Source organism: Enoplosus armatus, chromosome 4 (genome assembly GCF_043641665.1).
Source record: "Enoplosus armatus isolate fEnoArm2 chromosome 4, fEnoArm2.hap1, whole genome shotgun sequence".
Lineage (NCBI taxonomy): Eukaryota > Metazoa > Chordata > Actinopteri > Centrarchiformes > Enoplosidae > Enoplosus > Enoplosus armatus.
Window position 1 is genome coordinate 1,627,797 of NC_092183.1, and position 24,300 is coordinate 1,652,096.

Below are 24,300 nucleotides of genomic sequence, written 5' to 3' on the forward strand. Positions count from 1 at the left end.
ACTGGATGTAATCAATATGATTATAATGAGTTATTAACCTCACTGGTTAGTCTCAATTAAAAAGCACATCATGAGGTTATTAAGCAGAGTAATACCTCATACAGTCATGTGCATCACCAACACGGCAGGCTGATGTAAAGATGTATAAGTGATAATTAACTGTTTTACACAAAAAACTACACCATGATGTGAAGGACGGACGGACAAATGAACTAATTACTAATTAACTAATTAGTCTTAAGACCTTAAGACCTGAATGAGTCACTGCAGCTCCTGACCAGTAAAACAGCATCCAGGACAAACTGTAGCGCTGTCACTCACATTTTATTCATTCTGATATCTGAAAGCTTAAAAACTTGTGGAATCACACAGATAAATGTGATCTAAATTGCACTGTTGCATTGTTCACCTGGACAGAGGGGCGGGGGACACTTACTGCCTTCATATTCAGTATAATAACCAGCACCTGAAGTGAAATCCAGCTTTATTTCATCCCCTTTCCAACCTGATTATGAGAGAAATGATATAACTTCGCTGCTATAAGCTTTGTGTGCGTTTCTCCCGCTCAATCTCCGTCCTGATGCTCGCTCGGGATCAGCTGTTTACATGCGACATCACGCCCCGATCGCAACTCTCCCCGAATAAACTCTGTCAAGGTCGCCATGGAAACCGTGCAAACCCGTTGAAAACCCCACCAGGTAAACGGGACGACCGGCGAGCTGTTGGTTTCACGACGTCTCGCCTCAGCCCCCCCGCCGAGCTCACAGTAAACAGGATGTGACGTCTCAGCACAAACTAATAAAGGAATAAGCGGGTGTTGACGGGCATGTTAGCATCCTGTGAGGTGATCAGATAAACCAATAAAATCCAACAGGAGTCTCCGTGCAGCCTGCAGGGATCCAGGCTGACAGACAGGAAGTGAAAGCAGAGCAGCCGCTGTCATTCACAGACAAACTCGAGTGCATCTTATTGTCATGCGGACGACAGTCTGAGCTTCAGCAGCCGCAGAGCTGCTTTTATTTCTGTCAACGCGGCGGGATCAGGTTTAAAGAGGCAGCTTGATCATTTTAGTCGTCATTAAAGATGTTGACACACTTTGTTTGTGTTTACTTTCAGCCACGATGGCAACAGACACGGCAGCGTTGGTCAGTCGATCCACCACTATGGGCCAGACTGAAAGATCCCCACGACTATTGGAAGGAGTGCCTTGAAGTTTGGTTCGGACATTCATGTTCCCCAGAGGACGAATCCTCTGACTTTGCCTCTAGCGCCACCGTGAGGTCGACATTTGAAGTCTCAACAGCTGTTGGATGAAACATGACATTTGGTTCCCATCAGGATGAATTGTAAAGGTGTGTTCAGGTTTTTTGGAGTATTTCGCAACCTGCAAATGGGAGTTCTGAACGTGGCTTCATAACTCTGATGATCCTCTGATTTGTCTTCTAGCGCCACCATCAGGTCATGACATTCCCAGCTTCAGCTGTACTTGGTGTTTAGTGCTAATTAGCTAAACATGGTGAACATTATACCTGCTGAACATGTTAACATTGTCACTGTGAGAAGTCTCACAGTGCTGCAGACTCTTACACAGGAGGCGCAACAACACCGACACGCTAGCAGCTGCTAACGATGCGTTCATGCACAGTAGTGAGTGTAGGTCACCTGCGTTTGGAGCTCAACACGCAATCACAGCAATTCTGTGTGTAAATGGAAGATAATAGACTAATGAGGATATGCTTCAGGTTTACGTGCATATTACACGAGTGAAGCGATGTCGAGGACGTCTGCCTTCTCTGTAAAACATATTTAAAGCATGTTTCTGAGAAGTAATCCTCTTTCATTTAATGTTATTTCTTTGTGTTTATATCCAGGCTGCATGTATTCAGAGCCTCCACAGTTGGGTGTAACTATTCAATCCAATCTTCATTCAATTTAAATTAAACGCATCATAAAGTCTCACGATCTCCTTCATGATCTGAGTTCAGTTCAGTCTCCCAGAAGGTGCATCGGCTCTAAAACTGTAAAATTAAAACAGCAATCAAAGTGTTTGATTTTAACTTGTTAAACACGGGAGTAATTAATAACATTATTAACGGCTGCATTACATTTAGGTCCAAAGTTACAAATCAAACCTGAACAAAGAATCAGACTAAGACTTGGATGGCAGCTGCCCTCAAACTCAAAGCCCTCCAAAAAGGATGGTTTGGGATATGTGTGAGTTCTGTCTCTCCTTCTCAAGGTATTATACTTGTCTAACGTTCATCATTAATATTATTAGTTACACCTGAGCCTCTCCCGTCACAAAAGGTCTGACGGAAAAGTAAAAACTGTGTCTTCTCAATAAAAACACAACAGTTTCACGTCTTAAAATCCTTCACTGGAAGTAGAATTCCCCCGTTTTTCTGTTGACAGGACCGAAACAAACGATATGGAAACGTCTGATCAAAGATAAAGAAAAGAAGACTCAGAAACTCAAAGCAAAACCTACAGGTAAGACTCCCACTATCAATATGAGCCAGATATTGATCATTATCGATCACGTCTCCAGTTAACCAGTTTGAGCCGACATTCAGTTGGTTCTTTTTATTTTAATGTCAAAATGAATCTCAGTTTTCTTTAGTGTTTTAGGGTGTGAAGGCCTCTGGAGCTCCACTACAACCACCACAGGCCTCCGATTACTGCTGACAGGAACTGAATTACAGGGTGTGTGTGTGTGTGTGTGTGTGTGTGTTTCACCGCCGAATGGGAATCCTTCAGATCAACAAATAAACAAAGCAGCCGGGGCAGGCCAGCGTTCCTCCTGTCAGCAGCATCTGCCAGCAGCAGGGAGGACGCTCCGGTTTTTTCCTGCCTCGTCTGATCCTGAAACCCCCCAAAAAACTCCTTCTGAACATCCTCCATCTGCTCCTCTTTTTTTTCTGTGTGTCAGACTCTTTCAGCCTGCGTCCTCTGCTGTCACGTCCAATCCCTGCCTCTCTATCAAACGTCTCTCTCCCCACTTCACCTCTCCACCCGTCCCTCCATCTTCCTCCATCTTTGTCTCTCCTTCGGATGACTTATTCAAACCCAAAACATGATTTCACGAGCGGCACCGTCCCCGTTCTCGGAGCAGTGCAGCGTTTACGTCTCATTTAAAGAGACTCTCACACCTGATTCGTTCTGACATCTTGGATATTTTTCCCCAAATGAAATGAGCAAACAAAGCCTGAGCAGATGCAGCATGAAGGAGGATTTACAGAAGAGCTTCATTCTTATTCTGAGCTGCCGCTGCCGCACATGTAAATAGTTGCTTTCTCCTTTAATCTCCAGGAAAAACAAGGAGGACTGGATTAAATGGTTGTGAAAGGAGGAGGAGGAGGAGGAGGAGGGGGATGGAGATGGAGGACACACTGCTGCTACTGCTGCCTCCCTCCTCCTCCTCCTCCTCCTCCTCCTCCTCTCTTCATCTCCCCTCCAAAAGAAAAAGACACACAAATAATCTCATCTCTGTGCATCAGCATGGTGGCTATCAGCAGACAGACAGTGAGACAGTGAGACTGGGAACAATGACACCAGCTGGGCAACAACAATAGGAAATAAATATCCTGTGGCAGGCAGGCGGTCATCCCTCCATCCCTCCATCCCTCCATCCATTTAAACATTCCTGCTGTGTGTCTGCTGCTGTTCAGGCTTCTTTGTGGCCTTCACACCTGCATCTCGCTGCCTGTGTGTGCTCAGAATATCATGAATATGCTTTCGTTCACCGGTTTCCACCTTTAAATGCTGAGCATGTGGAGTGTGAGGGCGAAGCAGCTGCAGGTGTGTCGGGTGTCTGGTTGTTGCTGTGTGTCATTATCGGCCTCCAGACAATAAAAGCTGCTTACCTTCTCGGCTCCTCTGTGTTTCTTGGCCGCCGGCGTGTCGTCATGCTGCCGCCTGACAACAATAGCGCCGCCGCCGCTTTTAACTCCACAATCCAGCGCGGTTTTATTGGCGCCGCCGCCGCCGTTACTCCCGCAATTATTGTTATTGTTTACGTTGTTCGCGCCGCAGTTATCTCCCGGGATCCTGGAGTCCGGCGCGGCGCAGTGGCAGTGTCCGGGGCCGTCGCGGCACAGATGATGCTCGGGCAGGGGGGCGGACGACGGGAGGAAGACGGAGGGAGGAGGAGACGAGCCATCGCCGGGCTTCTCCTTCCTCGCCCGGACCGGAGGAGCAGGAGGAGCGGCGGCGTCCCTGTCCCTCTCCCTGTCTCTCTCCCTCTTCCAGCCCCGGATCACGTTCTTCCCCTTCCTCTCCTCCTTGCCTTTGGCGCAAGTCGCAGGAGAGGCCGTGGTCACTTCGGAGACGCCGTTGTTGTTGTTGCCGCTCCCGCCGCCGCCGTCCGCGTCTCTGCTGACCGCTGAAAGCATCTCCAGACCTTCTCCACCGACGCTGCGTCCTTGAGCCTCCCGACGCTGCTGCTGCTGCTGCTGCTGCTGCTGCTTACCGACCCCGACGCACAACTCGCCGCCGCCGCGCACCGCGACGGCAGCCGCTGAGTGATCCGCCGCCTCCGGTCCCTCTCTCCCCTCCCGGCCGGCTCGGCTGCGTTTAAACGCGGATCTCCTCGGCTCCGACCCGCAGCCGCTGCCACCGCCGACAGGTCCCCGGGTCTGGAGCGAGGGCAGGGCCGCGTGTCTGTCGGCTGAGCCAGCGGCGCTGGAGGAGGAGGAGGTGATGGAGATGGAGGAGGCGGTGGTGGAGGAGGAGGAGGAGGAGGAGGAGGCGGTGTGGTTGGGTGACAGCTCCCTGCAGTCCGTCAGCAGCCCCCCATTCTCCCCAGCTCTTAGGAAACGGTTCATCTCCTCCTTTCCTTGTGTCCTTTGTCGATCTTCACAATAATCAGCATTCAAGTCATTGTCAGCCCGCCGCAGTGTAGCAGAGCACCGAGCTGTAGGTGGACACCTGCAGGTCTGTTATAGGCTGCTGGATCAGGCCTCCATCACAAACCACAACACAGGCTGAATGACAGAATTCAGCTCAGATCTGTTCTGTGTTCAGGTCCCACCTGAAAGAAGAACAAAGAAATTATATGTAGAAGAAAAATAAGGAAACAGCAAAAATACAGTGAAACATGGCATCACACACACACACGGCCTGTTTTCAAAAAGGAACATATAGAAATGAAATAATAATCTACATATTCTACTGAACCGTATTGTTGACTTTCTGTAAAAGTCATATGTTGTATTTTATTTCCCTCCCATCATGACTAATCTCTCGACAAATATCTCAGAAACCACAAATTTGATTTTGAAGAGAGAAAAAAAAAAGTGCTACCTGTCAGAAGTGACTGTGGTTGGCCACAGGGGGGCGCTGCACTGTTTGCTTTATTGTTTAAACACCAGCTCAGGTGTAACTGATTGGATGGAGGCTGATGGACTGATGAATCAGCTGCTGCTGTTTGGAGTTTTAAAGTTCACTGATTGGTCGCAGGGGGCGCTGTGACGCCTGTCTGCTTGTTATTTCTCAACATCTCACCATGAGGACAATATTCTGAGTCGCCTATAATCACCTCTAATCACCCACTGTGATCAGGAGTGACCTCGGCATTCTTCTTCTTCACTAGTTTGAGTAAAATATTTGGAAAATTGTTTCTTCTCCTGTTGCAACACTTTTCCCAAATTCACTGTCAAAAGTGTAAAGAGAAAATGTACATTTGTAACATCGTGGAAAAAACAAAACAACTTACATTAAGTTACACGATCAAAGTAAACAGAGGATTTATTCACACTTTGCACAAACAAAACCAGATTAAACTGTTCAATATTTATTTCTAAAGATAATTAAAACCATCACTGTGGCTGAAAAGCTCAAGTTCAACTGTTTTTTATTTATAGCACGATTTCATACAAATAACCGCTGTGACCTGAGAGATGTTAAGACCTTAAGAAGCTTTGCATGCCAGGAGGAGGATCTTTTACTATATTGTGGAAGTCTGAACTGGTTTCCGAGGAGCAGAGAGACGTGGTCTGATTGGCTGCTGAAGGTCTGAGCAGGCTGGGACAGAAAGGTTTCTAAGATGATAAAGACAGCAGCAACAACCCTCCACGATGGGGGGAGTCATGTGCTCTGATCCTCACAGAGCAGCAATAATCAAACTGAAGTATAAATCCATAGATTATCGTCGTTGGTGTGATGAAGACATATTCAGACACGTCCCGCCTCCCTCTCTGAGCGGCTGCACGGGTGTGATGAAGAAATAATGTTTTGCAAACCTGAGCAGTCAACGCAGGCAGGAATTCATTATCAGAGTCACTAAAAGGGACACGTGGATATAAATATAGATAAACGACAATTTAGAGTAACGCAGTAAATACAGCAGGAGTGTATTCAGACATCTGGAATCAGAACATGGAACTTTAATCATCCTGGTGAATTAGAAAGACAGCAGTGTGTGTTGCTGCAGCTGCGAAGGGAAGCAGAGTCGCTTCGTTCTCTTTGTTCCGAGTGAATTAGATGCAGGAATTTAACGGTTTTCGAGAAGCTCCTGACAGGATGGAAACGATATCCAGTGCGTGTTTCTGAAGGTCTGATATATCAATATTTTCAGTCTGAGCGACAGTATCCACAACTCTGCGTTTATTTGATCTCCCAGAGGACTCATAAGTCTGCGTTCTGCTCGCATCAGAGTTCATTCTTTATTACACCGAGAGAAGTGCAAAGTGTTTCTCCAACAGGTGCAGACGGAGCAAACAGATGTTGGGATGTCTCAGTGGAAAATGTGTCTGAGTTCCACCCACAGATGCGGTTACAGCCAACTTAATAACTTCAGATGATAACAATAATACATCGCAGAACAGCACCGTCTTTAAAGGAATCATCAGGAACAGAAACACGTCCTGGAGCTCTGAAACTGAAGTCTCAAGAGACAGAAATGAAGAAATGTTTCGCAGTGAAAGCAGAAAACACAGTCGGCTTGTCTGTCATTGACCAGAGCGGCTGATAAGAGATCTGGGGCAGCGGGAGGAGGACTGACACGTCTACAGTGACCGACTGTTGCACACTGTGCTGTCGTCAAACCAAACAAACCCTGTGCAGCCAGTCACACAGTGAGACCATGTTTATTTTGGGGGGGGTGAGGAGGCGTGGCATGCGGGACCAAAACGTGTCCTGCGGTATATATTGGAGGGAAAAGGTGGAGAATTGACAAACACACGTGAAATAATCCAAAACAATGTAATGTGGGTTTATTCAAGTAAACTCAGTAAAATACATCTTCAAGTGATTCTGAGGCTGCGATGGAGAACCACAGCGCAGACGACTCGTTCAGACTGAAGAGGAAGAGCACAACGTCCAAACCTTGCTGTGCGGCGTCCAACAAGCCTGGACATCATCGGTAAGACTCACTCGTTGTTTAAATAGTCGTCTGCAGTGTCCTTTTTCTTTCTTTGGTCTGATCGAGAGGGTTGCATCAAAACTCTGTCGGACTCGAGGCCAACAAAGAGTATAAACATCGATGCAGCAGAACCAGACATATCGTCTTTTTTCATCAACATTTCCTGTCAAAACCTGGCACCTACGTTACCCACAATGCAACGGTTCAGTCAGAGATTGTGCTGTGTTATGCAAGTAGCGGCTAATGTAGCCTGGGGCCTCCAGCCTGCAGCAGAGACATTCATCAGACTTCACACGGCCCCCTCTGAGACACTGGAGGCTTTATACTTTATTCCCTCCCCAACACGTGAAGCAGCCTGCGACGTGCCCCCCCCCCCTTTAATATCTCTCGTTGATTTCTATCTGTGCGTCTGCGCTGGATCTTCTGGAGTTGGTCAGTGTCCCATCCAGCCAGTTTAACCTGCAGGAGCTTTCTGTTTGCTGCCAGAGGAAGTAAATTCATAAGAAGTGGAACAGATGTTTCTGTGTGTGTTGACATTTCATGTTTTTAGCTGCAGTTCATACAGTTTGTGTTTGTGTTTCAAAGGGCGTCCGGTCTCTGTTTACACACCACAACATGATGAGCGTCTGTCTGTGTGTGTCTCTGCATCTCACCATGAATCCATCCAACCACCGACGTTAGTGACTTGATCTCCAGAGCAGCTCTGCCTGTTGTAGCATTCAGTAATATAATGTAACACAAACACCAACAGATTCATTTAAAATAAAAGAAATTCATGTTTAAATAATGTAGGAATAAACTGTAAAAAGATGAATCAGCAAATCAAAAGTAAAGTGTGTGTGTGTGTGTGTGTGTGTGTGTGTACATGTCAGTTTGTTTATTCAGTAAATAAATTGACACAGAACAAATATTAGAAACATCTGGCAGTCAATAACACAGGTCCTCTTCTTCATGGGACTGTTTGAGGGTTCAGACTTGGTCTAAAGGTTAAGTTTAGACTTAGACTTGCTGGAAACAGTTGGAGAGCTCAGGTTTAGGTTTTTGGTTTTTAGACATGTGATAAGTCAGTGAGGGTCCTCACAAGTATAGAAGTGTGGTTGTATATGTGCGTTCAACAGTGGAATTTATTTCTACACGGGAATGTCGTATCTGTGTATTTATATTCATCTTTGAGTGTAACTGTACCTCTGAGCCTGTGTGTGTGTGTGTGTGTGTGTGTGTGTCTGTGTGTCTGTGTGTGTGTGTGTGTGTGTGTGTGTGTGTGTGTGTCTGTGTGTGTGTGTGTGTGTGTGTGTGTGTGTGTGATTGACATATAAACATTGAGAAACTAATAACATGTTTGTTGACTGTCATCGTGGCCCAGTGACCCACAGCTGATATCAGTCAGCTCAGATTACACACACACACACACACACACACACACACACGCACACACACACACACACACACACACACACACACACACACACACACTAGTAGAGTGTGTCTTTGGTTTATATCGTGCTGAAACTTGAAATTATTATGAACTTAGCAGAAATGACCAGTAATTAAGAATTAATTCTAAACAGTATTTTACGAGAAATATAATATCTGCTGTTAGCGAGGTCGCGTGAAATTGCCAGATTTTTGAAGGGAGTCTGGTGACTTTCATGTTCTCGACGTCCCTGTTGTTGTAGAGGACTGCAGTCACTGTAAAGTGATACAACATACAGGTGTGTTTGCTCTACCTGTAGACGCAGAGTAGCTTTCTGGCACAACTTCACCTTCTTCCAAGGTGCACGGAGAAGGGAAAGGTCACGTTACACTGACTGCAGTCCTCTGCTAACTGCTGCTTTCTTTGCTTGTGTTCTCAACATGATGCTGATGAAGAGTGCTTTCTCTACCTCACCCTCCTGCGCTGCATCAATCTATATAGTAAACAATAAATAAATGATAACATTGTATATCCGCAAAGGGAAACTGATCAGATTTGGTCCTGTTTGGGCAGCCAGGACAGGTAAGAAAAAAAAGAAGAAGAAAGTTTTGTCCCCATGTAAACTGAGCCAGAAACAGCCTCATGGGGAAACACAGAGTTCCTACTGACACTGAACATCTCAGCGTTTCTGTCTGTCTGATTTGATGTGAACTGAACAGAATAAGACAAGAGAAAGTGTAGAGGAGAGCAAACACAGCTCACTGCTCAAAGGTTTAAATGCACACACACACACACACACACACTCTACCCCTTCCTGCCGTCTGATTGGCCGTGACACGTGAGACCAGGAGGGCCAGCAGACACTCCCACAGGCAGGTGAGGGGGCCGAGGATCAGACTGCAGGATCAGTTCACCTCTCAGCAGACAGACAGACAGACAGACAGACAGACCTATCGATGGTGATGACTGAACACTGTGTGAGCAGGCAGACGTCGCAGGAAGATGGCAGGAAGTGTAACAGAGGAGCTGCAAAGCACGAGGAGAGGGATTACCAGTGAGTGTGTGGAGTACTCCTAGTGTTTTTATTAGTAGTACTAGTACCTCCGTTAGTCCTCTAACAACTCGTCGATGACTCAGTTGCATCGATGAAAAGTATTTCCAGCCTCTGAGACGTGAGGATCTGCTGCTCTGTGACCTTGGTCTTATTTTTCCATCAGCCATGAATAGAGTTGTTAGTTGCAGCTGCACGGTGGAGCTGTTATCTTATCAAACACACTGTTACTGATAAGAAACAAGCAGTGAAATGTCAGAGGTGTTTCATTTAGAAACTGAGTCTCCTTCACATGCAGCAGAGAGCGCTGAGACGTTCGTCACAGTGTCGCCGTCACAATTCTTTAAGAATCAGATTTTAAAAATTGTTATCAGAAATGTTTGTTTAAGCCTCCAGGACCCCAACATGTACATGTATATATACAGCTTCTCAACACTGGAGTCGAGAGCCATGTAATATGCGGTAGATCTCTCGCACTGAAGTTTGTCTGACAAGGTTTTCAGTGAAATATCAAAAAACAGAACTCGGTGCTGACCCCTGCGTTTCCTCCCATGTTCTGTTGGTCCGTAGTCTCCTGAGAAAGAGTTCTGGATAATTCCGGTGTGTTGTCTTCTTGCTGTCTGCAGTTCAGATGTAGAAAACGTGGAGGAGCGGCAGAGATATGAGAGGACGGTCGGCGAGTCCCTGCAGGCCGCTGATCCGGATCAGCAGGAGCTCTCAGGCAGGAGGAAACCAGTACTGGTCAGGTAAACCACAACAGGACTTCTTATTCTTTTATTCTTATTTCAACTAAATTCAAAAAAGTGGTGGTCTACTTACTGTCATTTTCTTTACAGCTGAGTCTTTACTGAACACAGCTTTTCACATTGTTTATGACGGCCAACAAAAATGTAAAGTTTGTCCTGAGGGGGGCGCTATAAGAAAGGTCCTGAGGTCACTAAAATCATTATGATTGATGATGGTGAGAAGGAATACCTTCAGTATATTAGAGCACACAGGGTCACAGACAAACAACCTGCCATGTAAAGTGTAATATAACATAAAATACTTCCTCTGGATCTGTATTGATTTCTTGTGTGTGCAGGTCAAAGACCTTCGACCACTCCCTGCTGTCTCAGGTTCAGACCGAGTCGGACTCTAAGATAGAGAGGAAGAAGTCTCACTACAGCCAGGTGAGCGTTCATGAAGTGTGACACGTTTTATTACATCTATAAACATGCAGCTGAGTGGCTCATTTACATCTCAGTTCTATTAGAATACCACGTGTCTATCGACCCTTTACTTCCAGTGATATTAATATGACTTGTGATCACATTTTAAATTCATGATGCTTCGTGGTTGTTTCATAATGTCAAACGAACGTATCGACAGCTTCAGTCCAAAGAACTATGTTGGCATTCAGGAAGCTGAAGTAGTTTCTGCAGCTCTTGAAATATAAATTAATATTCACATTGTGCAGTTTACCACATTGTTCAAGCATCACTCAGCGTTATGCATTGTAACTGTGTGTGTGTGTGTGTGTGTGTGTGTGTGTGTGTGTGTGTGTGTGTGTGTGTGTTTCAGCTTTCGAAGAGCAACTGCCAGTACCATAAAATATTTAAGGAGATCAGCAAAGACGAACAGCTCAGACAGAGTGAGTCTTTAATGATCACAACTCTCTGCTCCACCTTAAATACTGAATGAGGGATTAAATGATAGTTAAGACTTTTTGTTCAACACGAGATGATGATGATGATGATGATGATGATGATGATGATGAGTAATGGCAGTGTGGGCGTGTCAGTGTTGTTTCAGGAGAGACTTAAAGGGTAGTTCTGGTATTTTTGAACCTGCTGGCTCAACTAAAAGGTCTCTGTCTCCATAATGTTGTCAGACTCAGAATAACAACCTGAGCCTGGCGCTGGAACAAACAAACACTTTTAGAAGACGTACTTTAATGTTGATTATCTGCCAGCTGAGGAGATCGACTGGTGACTATCACTCATTTAGACACCAAACTTTGTAAAAGTATTTACAACTTGTGTTTAAAACTACCGGGATTACCCTTTTAGGAAAATGTCCTTTAATGCTTATAAATCTAATTTAACAGAATAACTGGACAAAATGTCAGTTCAGGAATAATCCCATTCAAGTAAACATAAATTATTGAACTCATCATTTCACCTGTTTGATATAATCTTCTTTTCCACTAAACCAACACTTCAGTAACCTGATGCTGTCCACCTGTTTGTCAGGTTACACCTGTGCTCTGCAGAAAGACATCCTCTACCAGGGACGGATGTTCGTCTCTGACCACTGGATCTGCTTCCACTCCAAAGTGTTTGGCAAAGACACAAAGGTACCTGAACTCAGACGGGGTTTAGTCTTATTAAGTCCTGTTTTCTTCATGTCTAAACATGCTGTTTTTGCGTGTCTTCAACATCGCTGTGGAAAAGTCCCAGAGGTCTTTGGGTTTGTGTCCACGTCAGAGTCTCAGACAGAGACAGTGTAACAGACTGTGTTTTCTGACGTTACGTAATGAGGATGTTTGTGGTGAATACGGTGAAGATGTTGGCCTAAATGATTAACGTTCACCTGGAGTCCCTTCACAGAAACACTCATCTTCATCCAAACACACTTTGCAGGTCGTCTATTGACACTGAAACATAGCAAAGAAGAAGTTAGCGAGGTGAAACAAGGACAAGACATTTTATTTTACTTCTATTTTACAAGGACTGTCTCCTGACTTCCAGATGTCTCCTTTTCAAAGAGTCCTGGCCAACATGGCAGCAGTGAAACAGGCCTGATTCCATTTCTCTGACAGGTTTCAAAGCGTCTGTGACAGTCTGACCGCTGCCTCCCACAGGATGAGTGAAAGTGTAGACCAGAGAGTAGACTAGTCCCCACAGGGCTGAACTGTCCCTCCTGCTGTTTGTCCGTCCCAGATCGCCATCCCAGTGATGTCCGTCAGTCACATCAAGAAGACCAAAACCGCCATCCTGGTGCCAAACGCTCTGGTGATCGCCACCACCAGCGACAGGGTGAGAGGTCGCGTCTCAGCGTGGACATGAATTCTTCCTTTGAAATATAAAGTGTTAGTGTTTCCGTCTGCTTCAAACAAGTTCAATCGTTCTGATCGGCTCCTCAGTCAAAACCTTCAGAGTAAAACTGTCCTGTTGTTTGTTGCAGTACGTGTTCGTGTCCCTCCTGTCCAGAGACAACACCTACAAGTTACTGATGTCCGTCTGTCTTCATCTGGAGGTAGGACAGACTTCACACATGCAGCCACGTCTTTGTGGTTCAAAACGTTTTGACTATTTTCTTGGTTTCATGATTTTAAAATGATCTTTTTTTTTTTGTCTTATCAAACACAATCAAATCAAAATCAAGAGAGCGTTCTCAGTTCCGCGAAGGTTGATGTTTTTGTCTCTTTTTGTTTTTACGTTTCTTCTTTCGGAGTTCGTCAGGAAACACTGATATTGTCCTTTAAAGCCCATGTCGATATTTTATGTGATGCTGGGCTGCAGATAAACACGACTCGAATTCACTAAGTGGTGTTTTTAGCTTTTAGGTTGTTAAAACTAGCTTTAAAAAGCTATATTGCATTGCACTGTCACAGCAACATATGTGTTTATTAATAATATTTTAAAAGGAAAAACTCACCGTTTGAAAACTGACATTTTCTTTAATATATATATATATTTATATATATACAGTATATATATTTTCAGGTTCCACTAAATGTTCAATGTTCCTCTGTTGATTTTTTGTTCTTTCTTTCTTTGTTCTTTGTTGATGTTGGTATCAAAGCAGAATATTTTCTGCTGTATGTGATTGTATATTATATGTATTACGTACAGGAGAAGAGTCCCTGCAGCAGCCCCATCCCCTCCTCAGCTGAGAACAGCTTCAGAGGTCAGAGGTCACCTCTGTCGCCTCGCTTTCCTCTGGTAGGTCAGACACACACTCAACACGATGGACGGAGCAGTCCTCTGTAGACCTGATAATACGTACGACTGTGACAATCACGTCACAGGAAATGTTACGATGTTCCTCCGAATAAGTCTGAAAACGTTTAGTTTGTTTTGTCTTCTCCTTCCTGTTCAGCTGAGGCTTCATGCGTATCAATGACTCGTGCGAGCTGAACAGCTAAATACTTGATTTATGGAGAAATGCATCTTAAGACAGAAAACATCAGGAACGTGTTTTTGAGCTTCCAGCTTTTCAGAAACAGGAAACCCACAGAGTTACAGAGGCTAGTGGAGCAGAGGGGTGGACATTAAACCTTCAGCATCACTTCATTCTGTGCTTCTCAACTTTCCAAACATCACATGACAACGTCCCTCGTCTGTTGCCCTGACGACCCTGGGGACAGTTATCTTCTCCCTGTAAACATGTGAGAGCACCGATGCTGACTTACTGTCTGTGTGTCTGCAGAGTTTTGCAGGTGATTTCAGTGATCTGGACGGAGCGGTGAGACAGAGGAGGCAGGAGATGGAGGAGAGCAGCAGCTCCGACTCCCAGACCCCCGACTACGACAAGATAGCAGGTATCACCAACCAACGGACCGATACGCAGCAGTCAGAGTATTCTCACGTACTCATGAAACTCATCTCTAGCTGTTTTCAAACAGATTTGACTAATTTAGCAAACATGTGCTGAAGTTTGAACGTTTGCTGACAAACAGCGATGATGCTCCAGTTAACTTCCTCCCCCTCGTCTTTATTACATTCATCACTGCAGGCGTTCAGGGTTTTTCATTACCCCTAATAGAAGCTCCGTAGAGAAGACGAACAGTAGAGGGATGTAACGTAACACCTGGACACAACCCTGTTAAACAAAGATGGCCACCGTGTCTTCATTTACCAGCTGAATAACACACACACACACACACACACACACACGACCCAAACAAAGCCAATGTCTCGCTGAAGGACTCCAGCAGGATGAAATACAAAGTCAGGTTGAGCCCTGGTTTATAAGTCTTCTGGTCTCTTTGGTGCCGCAGAGTTCCCTGTTCCTCAGTTTCTGGAGGCTCCTCCTGAACGTCCAGACCATCAGCACAAAGTGAAGACCCAGAACCAGAACCAGCAGAGCTCAGACAGCAAGCAGCACGACACGCATCACGCTGGTAGGAACATGGTCCAGCCTGCAGTATCAGGACCAGACTGTTTGATCAAGTCCCTCATCCTTCAAAATAATAACAACTGGACTTTTTATCCAATATTACTCCAAACTGTCTCATATTTCTGATCTTACAGTCAATTATCCTCCCTGATGGAACAACAACACAGTTTCTTTAACTTATCAATAAAGTTTATTTTAATCTTAGATCCATAAAAAAATGTCAGTTTAACTAAATGAGTATTTTTTCTGTTTCCAGGCTCTGAGCTGGTGATTGACAGCAGAACTCTGAAACCAGTTTCTCTCAACACTCTGCTGTTTGTCTACCTGTTTCTGTGAGTTTACTGCCATTCATTCATTCATTTGTTCATTCATTCATTCAACCACTCATCCACTCGTTCATTCATTCGTCCACTCGTTCATTCATTCATTCATTCATCCACTCATCCACTCATTCATTCATTCATTCATCCACTCATTCATTCATTCATCCACTCGTTCATTCATTCATTCATCCACTCATCCACTCATTCATTCATTCATTCATCCACTCATTCATTCATTCATCCACTCATTCATTCATTCATTCATCCACTCATCCACTCGTTCGTTCATTCATTCGTCCACTCGTTCATTCATTCATTCATCCACTTGTTCGTTCATTCATTAATTCATTCATCCACTCGTTCACTCATTCATCCACTCGTTCATTCATTCATCCACTCGTTCATTCATTCATTTATTTATCCACTCGTTCGTTCGTTCATTCATCTACTCATTCATTCATTCATCCACTTGTTCATTCGTTCATTCATCCATTTGTTCATTCATTCATTCATTCATTCATCCACTCGTTCATTCATTCATTTGTTCATTCATTCATTCAACCACTCATCCACTCGTTCATTCATTCGTCCACTCGTTCATTCATTCATTCATTCATCCACTCGTTCATTCATTCATTCATTCATTCATTCATTCATCCACTCATTCACTCATTCATCCACTCAGGCATTCATTCATCCACTCATCCACTCGTTCGTTCATTCATCCACTCATTCATTCATTCATTCATCCACTCATTCTCTCATTCATCCACTCATTCATTCATTCATTCATTCATCCACTCATCCAGTCGTTCGTTCATTCATTCATTCATTCATTCATCCACTCATTCATTCATTCATCCACTCATCCACTCATTCATTCATTCATTCATTCATTCATTCATCCACTCATCCACTCGTTCATTCATTCATTTGTTCATTCATTCATTCAACCACTCATCCACTCGTTCATTCATTCGTCCACTCGTTAATTCATTCATTCATCCACTTCTTCGTTCATTCATTCATTCATCCACTTCTTCGTTCATTCATTAATTCATTCATCCACTTGTTCATTCATTCATTTATTTATCCACTCGTTCATTCATTTGTTCATTCATTCATCTACTCGTTCATTCATTTATCCACTTGTTCATTCGTTCATTCATCCACTCATTCATCCATTTGTTCTTTCATTCATTCACTCATTCATCCACTTTCGTTTGTTCGTTCATTCATTCATCCACTTGTTCATTCGTTCATTCATCATTCATTTATTCATCCATCCACTCATTCATTCATCCACTCGTTAATTAATTCATTCCTTCATTCATCCAGTCGTTCGTTCATTCATCCACTCGTTCATTCGTCCACTCATTCATTCATTCATCCACTCGTTCATTCATCCACTTCATTCATTCATTAATTCATCCACTCGTTCATTCGTCCACTCATTCATTCATTCATTCATCCACTCATTCATTCATTCATTCTTCCAAAATGAATTAATTTATCTGATTCATCTGATTCATTTCATTCAGTTATTCAGTCTCTCAGTTCATCCATTCAATCAGTGAATTCATCATAATTCATTCATCCATTTCACCTTTCATCACTCATTTATTCACTCTGTCATTTATTCACACCAAACATTCAGTGATTCATGATGTATTAATTCACGTGTCCACTCATTCATCTGTCATCCTGTGTTTTCACTCATTCATTTAGTCATGAAACGATTCATCCTCATTGATCCACCAGTTCAGCTGCTTATTAATTGAATAACATATTCATTAACACACTCCTTCATTCATTCATTTACTTGATTACTTTTTCCACTCACACGTTCACTCTCTGCTCTCACGACCTTTTCATCCGTCCACAACCCCTCCCCCACTGATTGTGTGTGTGTGTTCTCAGAGTGTGCGTCCTGGTCTTGTCCTCCTGTTTCCTGGCCTTTAAGATCGTCTCGCTGGAGCAGCGACTGACGAAGCTCGGCTCCGTCGGCGAGTTCGCGCACCAGGAGTGAGTTCACGACCTGCCAGAGACGCTTCAGCAAGTTCTTAAATCTTACATACACGTGAATATCTTCATGCTCTGTCCCAGAAATGACTTCCTGCGGGGGAGCGACGTGAACACAGAGCTTTTCTCTGAACTACTGAGCATCAACCTGATGAAGCTGGAGAAGGTCAGTCAGTCTGTCTGCGTCTTACAGGTCAAATAATAATAATAATAATAAAAAGCTGATGCTCTAAATAGTTTGAGTTTTGAGCCGATGCAGCCAAAGTAACGTCTACTTAACTCTGCCGCATAATTACTTTTTTATTTTCAACTTCAGAAACTCACTTACTGCAAATTAGACAGTCGGTAAACTTGTGTTAAGGATGTTTTTCCTTCATCAACATGTGAAACAGAACAGGTTTCCGACGTGTAACCCGACGCTCGTTGCCGTTAATCAAACATTTATAGTCAGCGATCTGTTCACGGAGACGTCGTCTGTAAGAAGAGCTCGTTTCTCCTCCATCAGTCACTCGTCTCCTTACAAACAGAAACCTGCGTGTAATTGGCCGCTCCGCTTCTAGATCCACGGTATCCGGTTGCAAATATTATTGAATTATTATTAAAAAATGGGAGCCTGATCAAAAGGAAATGCAATTATGTAGAAATAAACCTCAGCGGGCAGAGACGGATAACAACAAGGACATGTTCCTCATGAACGTGACATTACAGGAACAGCAAGACGGCTGCGTGTTAAGTACAGCGCTGCAGTCAGGAGGTGGTTAGCTTAGCTTAGCATAAAGACTGGAAACGAGTTAAAAACACACCTAGGCCACTAACACCACTAAAGCTCACTAATTAACACTAGCATCTTCCTTGTTTAATATGGACATAAGCAGAAATAATATGAATTAAGTTATTGATTTAGGTGTTGTAGCCGGATGTGCAGCATAAAGTGCTGGGCGGATGGATACACTGCTGTTTGTCAAGAAATAGTTCCTGCACCTAACTCCCCCTAAAACCACAAGTTGTCGTTTTTATATTAATTAATGAGGTTTAGAGGTGTTGGTAGGAGTATTTTTGAACGCTGAACAGAGTCAAGCTAGCTGTTTCCCCCTGCGTCCAGTCTTTACGCTAAGCTAGGCTATTCACCTCCCAGCTGCAGTAGAAAAAGCTCCGGTATGAGATCGATATTTATCTTCTCATGTCACTCTCTGAAAGGAAGTTAATAAGTGTATTTACCAAAACATTGAATTAATTCTTTAGAATGGTGGAAGGGTTAGGGTTAGCTTATTTTAACTATTCTAACTAGCTTATTTTCAGAGCTATAGGCTAGTAGGAGCAATGTGAACTTGGCAGGTTAGCTCAGCTAACTAACTAACCTAGATAACTTGTGATAGATTTACAGTAAATGACATTATCTCGTTTCTCCTGAGTGTGACAACTTGTGGTACATTTGAAGTTATACTAGTGGCTACTGTAACTGTAAATATTGACCAATAAAACATAGCCATTAGCATCATGCTATACAGCATAGAGTTAACAGTTACAATAACACAATGTTTGTTCTTCCAGGTGCAGAAGAACCTGCAGAGGCTGCTGGATGAAGCTGCCTGAAAGTACTGGAAAGCAGTATATTAAGATGAAATTAGCTGTATACAGTTCTGTAGATATTGTAAATATACACTTTAGTAGATAGTACAACCTGACAATACTGTGATGTGTTGGACTAACATGACCAAACACTGTAAATACTGTTAAAGCGTAATTTAACAATTGACCAAGAAGCAGTGTTTCACTTCCCTCTCTGTAACCACACCCAACAGTGATGTCACAGTGTACTGACACACCCTGGAGTACACTTCTACATCACTGCAACCACCGGAGGTCAACAAAAACAAAATCTTCAGCTGCTGTTCAGTAGCTCTGAAAACTCAACCTGTGATTAACGTTTCGACGTTTGATCGGCCGACCCTCTGGTAGAAGTTTAAATACAAAAGTACTGCAGTACTTTGGCATCTGCTTGATGAAACTATAATACAAACAGTAGCATTTTAAAGGCCCTGACATGTCAAGTGATGAGTTTTGGAGGCAGTAACAGTACTTCATATGTTTCTCTCTGTGGAAGAAAATCTGTTTTCTCAGCTACTGTACTTACTTTTAAAGTAGAGAACGTTTTTGGACCTCGGCTCACTGAGTTCACTCGGGCCGTCGTACGTTAGCGTACATCTGAAGAGGTCAAGGTTGTGTTTCCAGCGCTGGATTTATCTCCTGACTTTTGCCCAGTTTGGCTGATCACCTTGAAGTTCTCGGCCAACTGAGATAGCAAACACAGAAATGTGACATTTAGGACTGAAAACCAACTCTGGACTTCAACCCACACCAGGTCAGCTGGACCTGCGTCTGTAGATACTTCACAACCCGACTGGGTTTGTTTCATGTTTAAAATCACGCCGCCTTAGAGCTGCAGGCGACTTACTGTCATTTCTGATGAAAACAGCATGAAACCTACAGTGAAATGTAGGAGGTAGTTAACTGCTGCCGTTGCTTTTATGGGGACCCTGATAGACTTATTCTACTTCTCGGACTCCACAACCCAAAACCTCATAACCTGTATTTTATGATTTTTTTTAAAAGGTCCTGGTAAAAAGTTCCTTCTTGCATTTTAACTACAACATTTCACATGTAGGCCGTTGAAAAGGCATCGAGGGACTGTCGCTGTAGTCGTAGTCACCTCCTGAGCAGAGCCCAGATACAAGTCTCTACAGCAAACTTGGAACGGACGCAAAATTATTTTTTTACATTTAAAAAGTTGCTCAGTTGTCGGAGCATTCTTGAATGCACCAAAGTAGGGTTAGGGTTTTATGTGTTTATATCATATTTCAAATTATTCTGATGGAAGATTTTTCATTTGTAGAAAAATGAGACACCCCCCACCCCCCCACCCCCCACCTTGTACTGCCACCTGCCACAGTGTCATTCTCCATACGACCACCGGATGGCGCTGTGAAGCATTTTCAAATCTTCCACACTGTTAGTGTTCAGAACTTTACGAGTTGATGCACAAACTGGAAGCTTCACATGCAGCTGTCACCATGTGATACACAGACACTTTCCTCTGTTGGGGAATATAAAGTTGTATTTTTGCTGTTATGTGTCTGCTTTTCTTTTCTCTTTGTTCTATTGTATTTGTCTGTTACTCAGATCCAGTTTGTGCCTCATGTATCAGCAGACATTCAGGTCACAGAGGTTATCATCAGTTTCTCTAAAGCATTGTTAAAAAAAAACAACTGTTCTAACCATCTGGATGAAAAAATATTCTGTCAGCTGAACAATAAAACCTACTTTTAAGCTGCCAAGTTGCAAGTGTGTTACCTATCCAGCTAGCCACAAACAGACTGACAACTTTGGAAACCACCTGGGGCTTCAGGGAACTCCTGCAGTTGACAGTTCACGCCGACATCCACCAGGACTGGAAACTGGGAAACTTTCTGAAATCTCCAATATATCTGACTCAGTGGTTATTAAAATCATAAACGTGAAATCCACCCGATGATGTGAAAGTCACAGCTGGTGTGAGCAACAGGGAGAGAACCCAAATACAGACAAAGCAGGCCGACAGGAAGCTGCTGCAGAGGTAAACGAGCTTACAGGCAGGTAGGCAGACTGCTACAGGTACAGGTTCCAGGGTGAGGGGTTCATTGGAGGCCGGCAGGCACTGGTTCAGTACAGGAACAGATGGCTGGATCCAAAGTCTATGACTAACACACAACATTGGAGCTTAGATGGTCTGACACTGAGACGGGAAAAGAGGCCGGTATGAGAGCTGCAGGGCTGAGGAGGAAAGTGGGAACAGGTGTGTAGGTGCAGGAGGTGTCAGGTGACCGGGGGGGGCGGGGGGGCAGGTCCATGGCCTGGGAGACGTGAGCTGGGGCTGGAGACAGTGGGACTGAGGACTGAGACAGACTTTGTGACAGTGAACGCAGCAATACATTTAGTTAACTTTTGATTTTCTCAAAGACGCTGAATTTAGAAAACAAAGGGCTTCAGTTAGCGATGCTCTGGTGTGACACTGGGGGGCACAGACTCTCTGTGGGGCAGCTTTTGTGTCAGGGTCATGTTGATGCTCAGGACCACCACCATGCTTTTTCCATCTGACTTTACAGAAAACACTGAAGCCTCGACAAGCTATTCTTTCTTTTAACAGCCATTCACGTCCAGTAGAGTCTGAATCAGATCTCAGTCAGCTTAAACAATAGTTCAGATTGTAATCCTACCCACTACCCACCATGCACTGGGAGGTTTCTAAGGCGACCCTGACAGTCAACAAACATGGCTGCTGCTGCAGGGAGCTCTCACCAGCATGAGTGAGTAATGTTTCTGATTTTTATACTGAAACCACATTAAAGATTCCTTCAGGTGTGATGTGAAGATTTTTACTGGAGCTTGAAACTATTCTGGAGTTTGTTGTTTTTATCTGTTGGTGTGATTCTCTTAAACCTGGAGACGTTTCCTTTTTACCTTTTACTAAATATTAATGTTTGAGTGCAGCTTGAAACAGGTCTGAATATTTGAACTCAACCAAACCACTAAAATGAACTAAAATGAACTACAATGAACTACAATGAACTACAATGACCACCAGCAGCTGAGGAGTTCTCCACAATGATGATGATGAAGATTAATAAATAAAGTCCAGAAAAAACAAGCAAACAATCATAAATAATCATCATAAATAAAAGTTCAACTTCACAATATTAGAATATTTAATAAATACAGCATTTACTCTTAACAGATAAAAAGGTTTACAAGAAACATTTAAACTCATCTTCATCAGTCTGGCTGTTTTACAAACGTGGAGCCGAACTTTGGTCCACAGTGTCTGAGAAGTGAACTCTGTTCTCATATTGTGTCCGAGGCGGTCCTGCTCCCACAGCCCAGCGTTCTCAGCCCGACACCCCATGATCCCCAAACTGTATGTGATGCCGTGGAAACAGGACATGAAGAACCAGAGGCTCCTGATGAAGGTAGAAACAAACGCACCTCACTGCACACTGTCCAGTCACATCCAGTGTGTGTGTGTGTACATGTATTACTTGTGTTGTGGGGACATAAATCGTTTTATATAATCACATTGTGGGGACTCGTCTTCCTTTTGGGGACAAGTCCCCACAATGTAAATCATTAAATTTTAGGGTGAAGACTTGGTTTAAGGTTAGATTTAGATCATGGTTATGGTTAGGGGAAGTCAATGTAACGTCCTCTGAAGTGATGATGAAGTGTGTGTGTGTGTGTGTCAGAACGCAGCTCTGGTAGGGATCCCTGTGGTTCCTCTTGAGGAGTCTTTGTGCTTTTGTGGACGGGAGCGTCTCTGCCACAGTCAGGACTCCACCCACCACTCCACCTCTTCGTCTGCCTCCTCCTCCTCCTCCTCCTCGGCTCCTCTCGGCCAGACAGGACTGACAGCTCATCACTCCTCCCACTTCTCCAGGTACAACACCTCAGAGACTGATGCTGCATTCAGGTCATGTCAGGAAAACAGACAATGTTTAGACAGCTAATGTTTTTGATGACTTGCTGGATGTTTTGAGACAGAACACACCAGTCGTGAATTAAATTGAATATTCGTCACTTCTTACATCACACCTTTTTACTCTCTGTTGTCCTGCAGGTACAACAGCTCCGTGGTGACGACCAGGCGGCTCTACCAAACCTGAACACGGATCACACAAATAATAATAAAGCCATCTGCGTTACACTCTTTCATCACAGCTGTGTGTTTAATATCGTTTATGCAGATACAGTCATTTTCAAAAATGTGGACCTTTAATTCAGTCGTCAAAAGATGAGTTAGTCCCATTTTAAAAGAAAAGAAGAACCAGGAAGCTAAACACCGTATTAAAATGGTGTTTAATGACAAACAACAAAAAACAGCCAGCTACAGAAAAACAGATTAGAGACTTATATAATCTTATATAAATATACCTTATAGATGTACCTGCACTGCCGTGAGATACATGTGCATAAATGTATACGCAGGTACAAGGGTTATATAAGTGACCATAACGTGAGACAAATACAAACATATAGGAAAGATGTATAAACGTTTTAATACCATGGCTGCATAAAATACTGCTTTCTGACTGGCTGGCATGTGTCTTTTCAAATAATTTATGCAGATTTCGGGGTCACTGCACATCCTCCTCGTATCCTCCTCACATGATGTGATGGGATATAAAACATGACAGAAAGCCTGACATGCCCATGCTGAATATCTTTATCTATTTATTTATCTTTGCTGACATCTTTAAAATCATCTCGGTCATTGTCCATCAGGTTAGTAGAAGGCTCCCAGTCTGGTGCTGTACTTCTCATGTTCACCACAGGATGGCAGTGTTCGTAAACGTGACCCTTCACAGGAGCTTCAGTACCACAGACAGTTATTATTATTATTATTATTATTATTATTATATGTTGTTATTTTGACAACCTGAAGGACAACATGGGCCCAAGAGCTGCATCATTTAAACACATTTAAACAACAGACTAAAAGCAGGGTGCCACCGCCATGATTATGTTTTAAGTGTTTTTCTATTAACTATATTAACTATCATAAATGGATTAATTAACATTGTATTTGATGTGCGTTGTAGGATTTAATTAAGTGTCCCACAAGTAAATAATAAGAAAAAGTACAATTTAAAAGCATTTTAAAATGCAATTCATTCATTAACTTTTTATTATTTTGTCTTGCTTAAAGTCTATAATTTAAATGCAAATCTAATTAATCAATTAATAATCGCATTTGAAAATAATAGATTATTTAAGTGATTATTGTTAAACATTATTTACTATTTACGAATAGTGGCACACTTCATTTTTGACATCATGTCATGATGTCATCTGAAGTTTTTAAGGTTGAATGAAGTGAAACTCGCTCCTGTGGTTCTGTCTGTATTTATTGTCCAGTGTTTGGCTTCAGCATCAAGCACGCTGACAGAGAAAGCAGCTGCTGTTCACTATGCTAATGACGCGCGCGCACACACGC

At 43.4% G+C, this 24,300-nt stretch overlaps 2 protein-coding genes across 2 annotated transcripts in view; one reads left to right on the plus strand and one right to left on the minus strand.

Moving 5' to 3' along the window:
* The window catches only part of znf608 (zinc finger protein 608), a 37,269-nt gene extending 32,446 nt beyond the window's left edge, over positions 1-4,823 (minus strand). Inside the window, exon 1 of the mRNA XM_070904536.1 lies at positions 3,864-4,823. Within this exon, the coding sequence (XP_070760637.1) occupies positions 3,864-4,823 (960 nt within the window). The remainder of the gene's footprint in view (positions 1-3,863) is intronic.
* A 2,439-nt stretch (positions 4,824-7,262) lies between these two features.
* Positions 7,263-18,869, plus strand: LOC139284310 (GRAM domain-containing protein 2B). Its single transcript, XM_070904537.1, has 14 exons — positions 7,263-7,360; positions 10,452-10,571; positions 10,910-10,997; positions 11,389-11,458; positions 12,060-12,163; positions 12,750-12,845; positions 12,994-13,065; positions 13,665-13,754; positions 14,242-14,353; positions 14,813-14,935; positions 15,188-15,263; positions 17,175-17,279; positions 17,361-17,442; positions 18,828-18,869. The coding sequence occupies exons 1-14, from the start codon at positions 7,263-7,265 to the stop codon at positions 18,867-18,869; spliced, it is 1,278 nt and encodes a 425-aa protein (XP_070760638.1).
* The last annotated feature ends 5,431 nt before the right edge of the window (positions 18,870-24,300 follow it).

What these genes read in the sequence shown, in the direction of transcription:
- LOC139284310 (XM_070904537.1), top strand. Translation starts at nt 7,263, where the DNA reads ATGGAGAACCACAGCGCAGACGACTCGTTCAGACTGAAGAGGAAGAGC. An exon ending in TGTCGCCTCGCTTTCCTCTG is followed by an intron (nt 13,755 to 14,241) that starts GTAGGTCAGACA and finishes GTGTGTCTGCAG; the next exon opens with AGTTTTGCAGGTGATTTCAG. An exon ending in ACCTGATGAAGCTGGAGAAG is followed by an intron (nt 17,443 to 18,827) that starts GTCAGTCAGTCT and finishes TTGTTCTTCCAG; the next exon opens with GTGCAGAAGAACCTGCAGAG.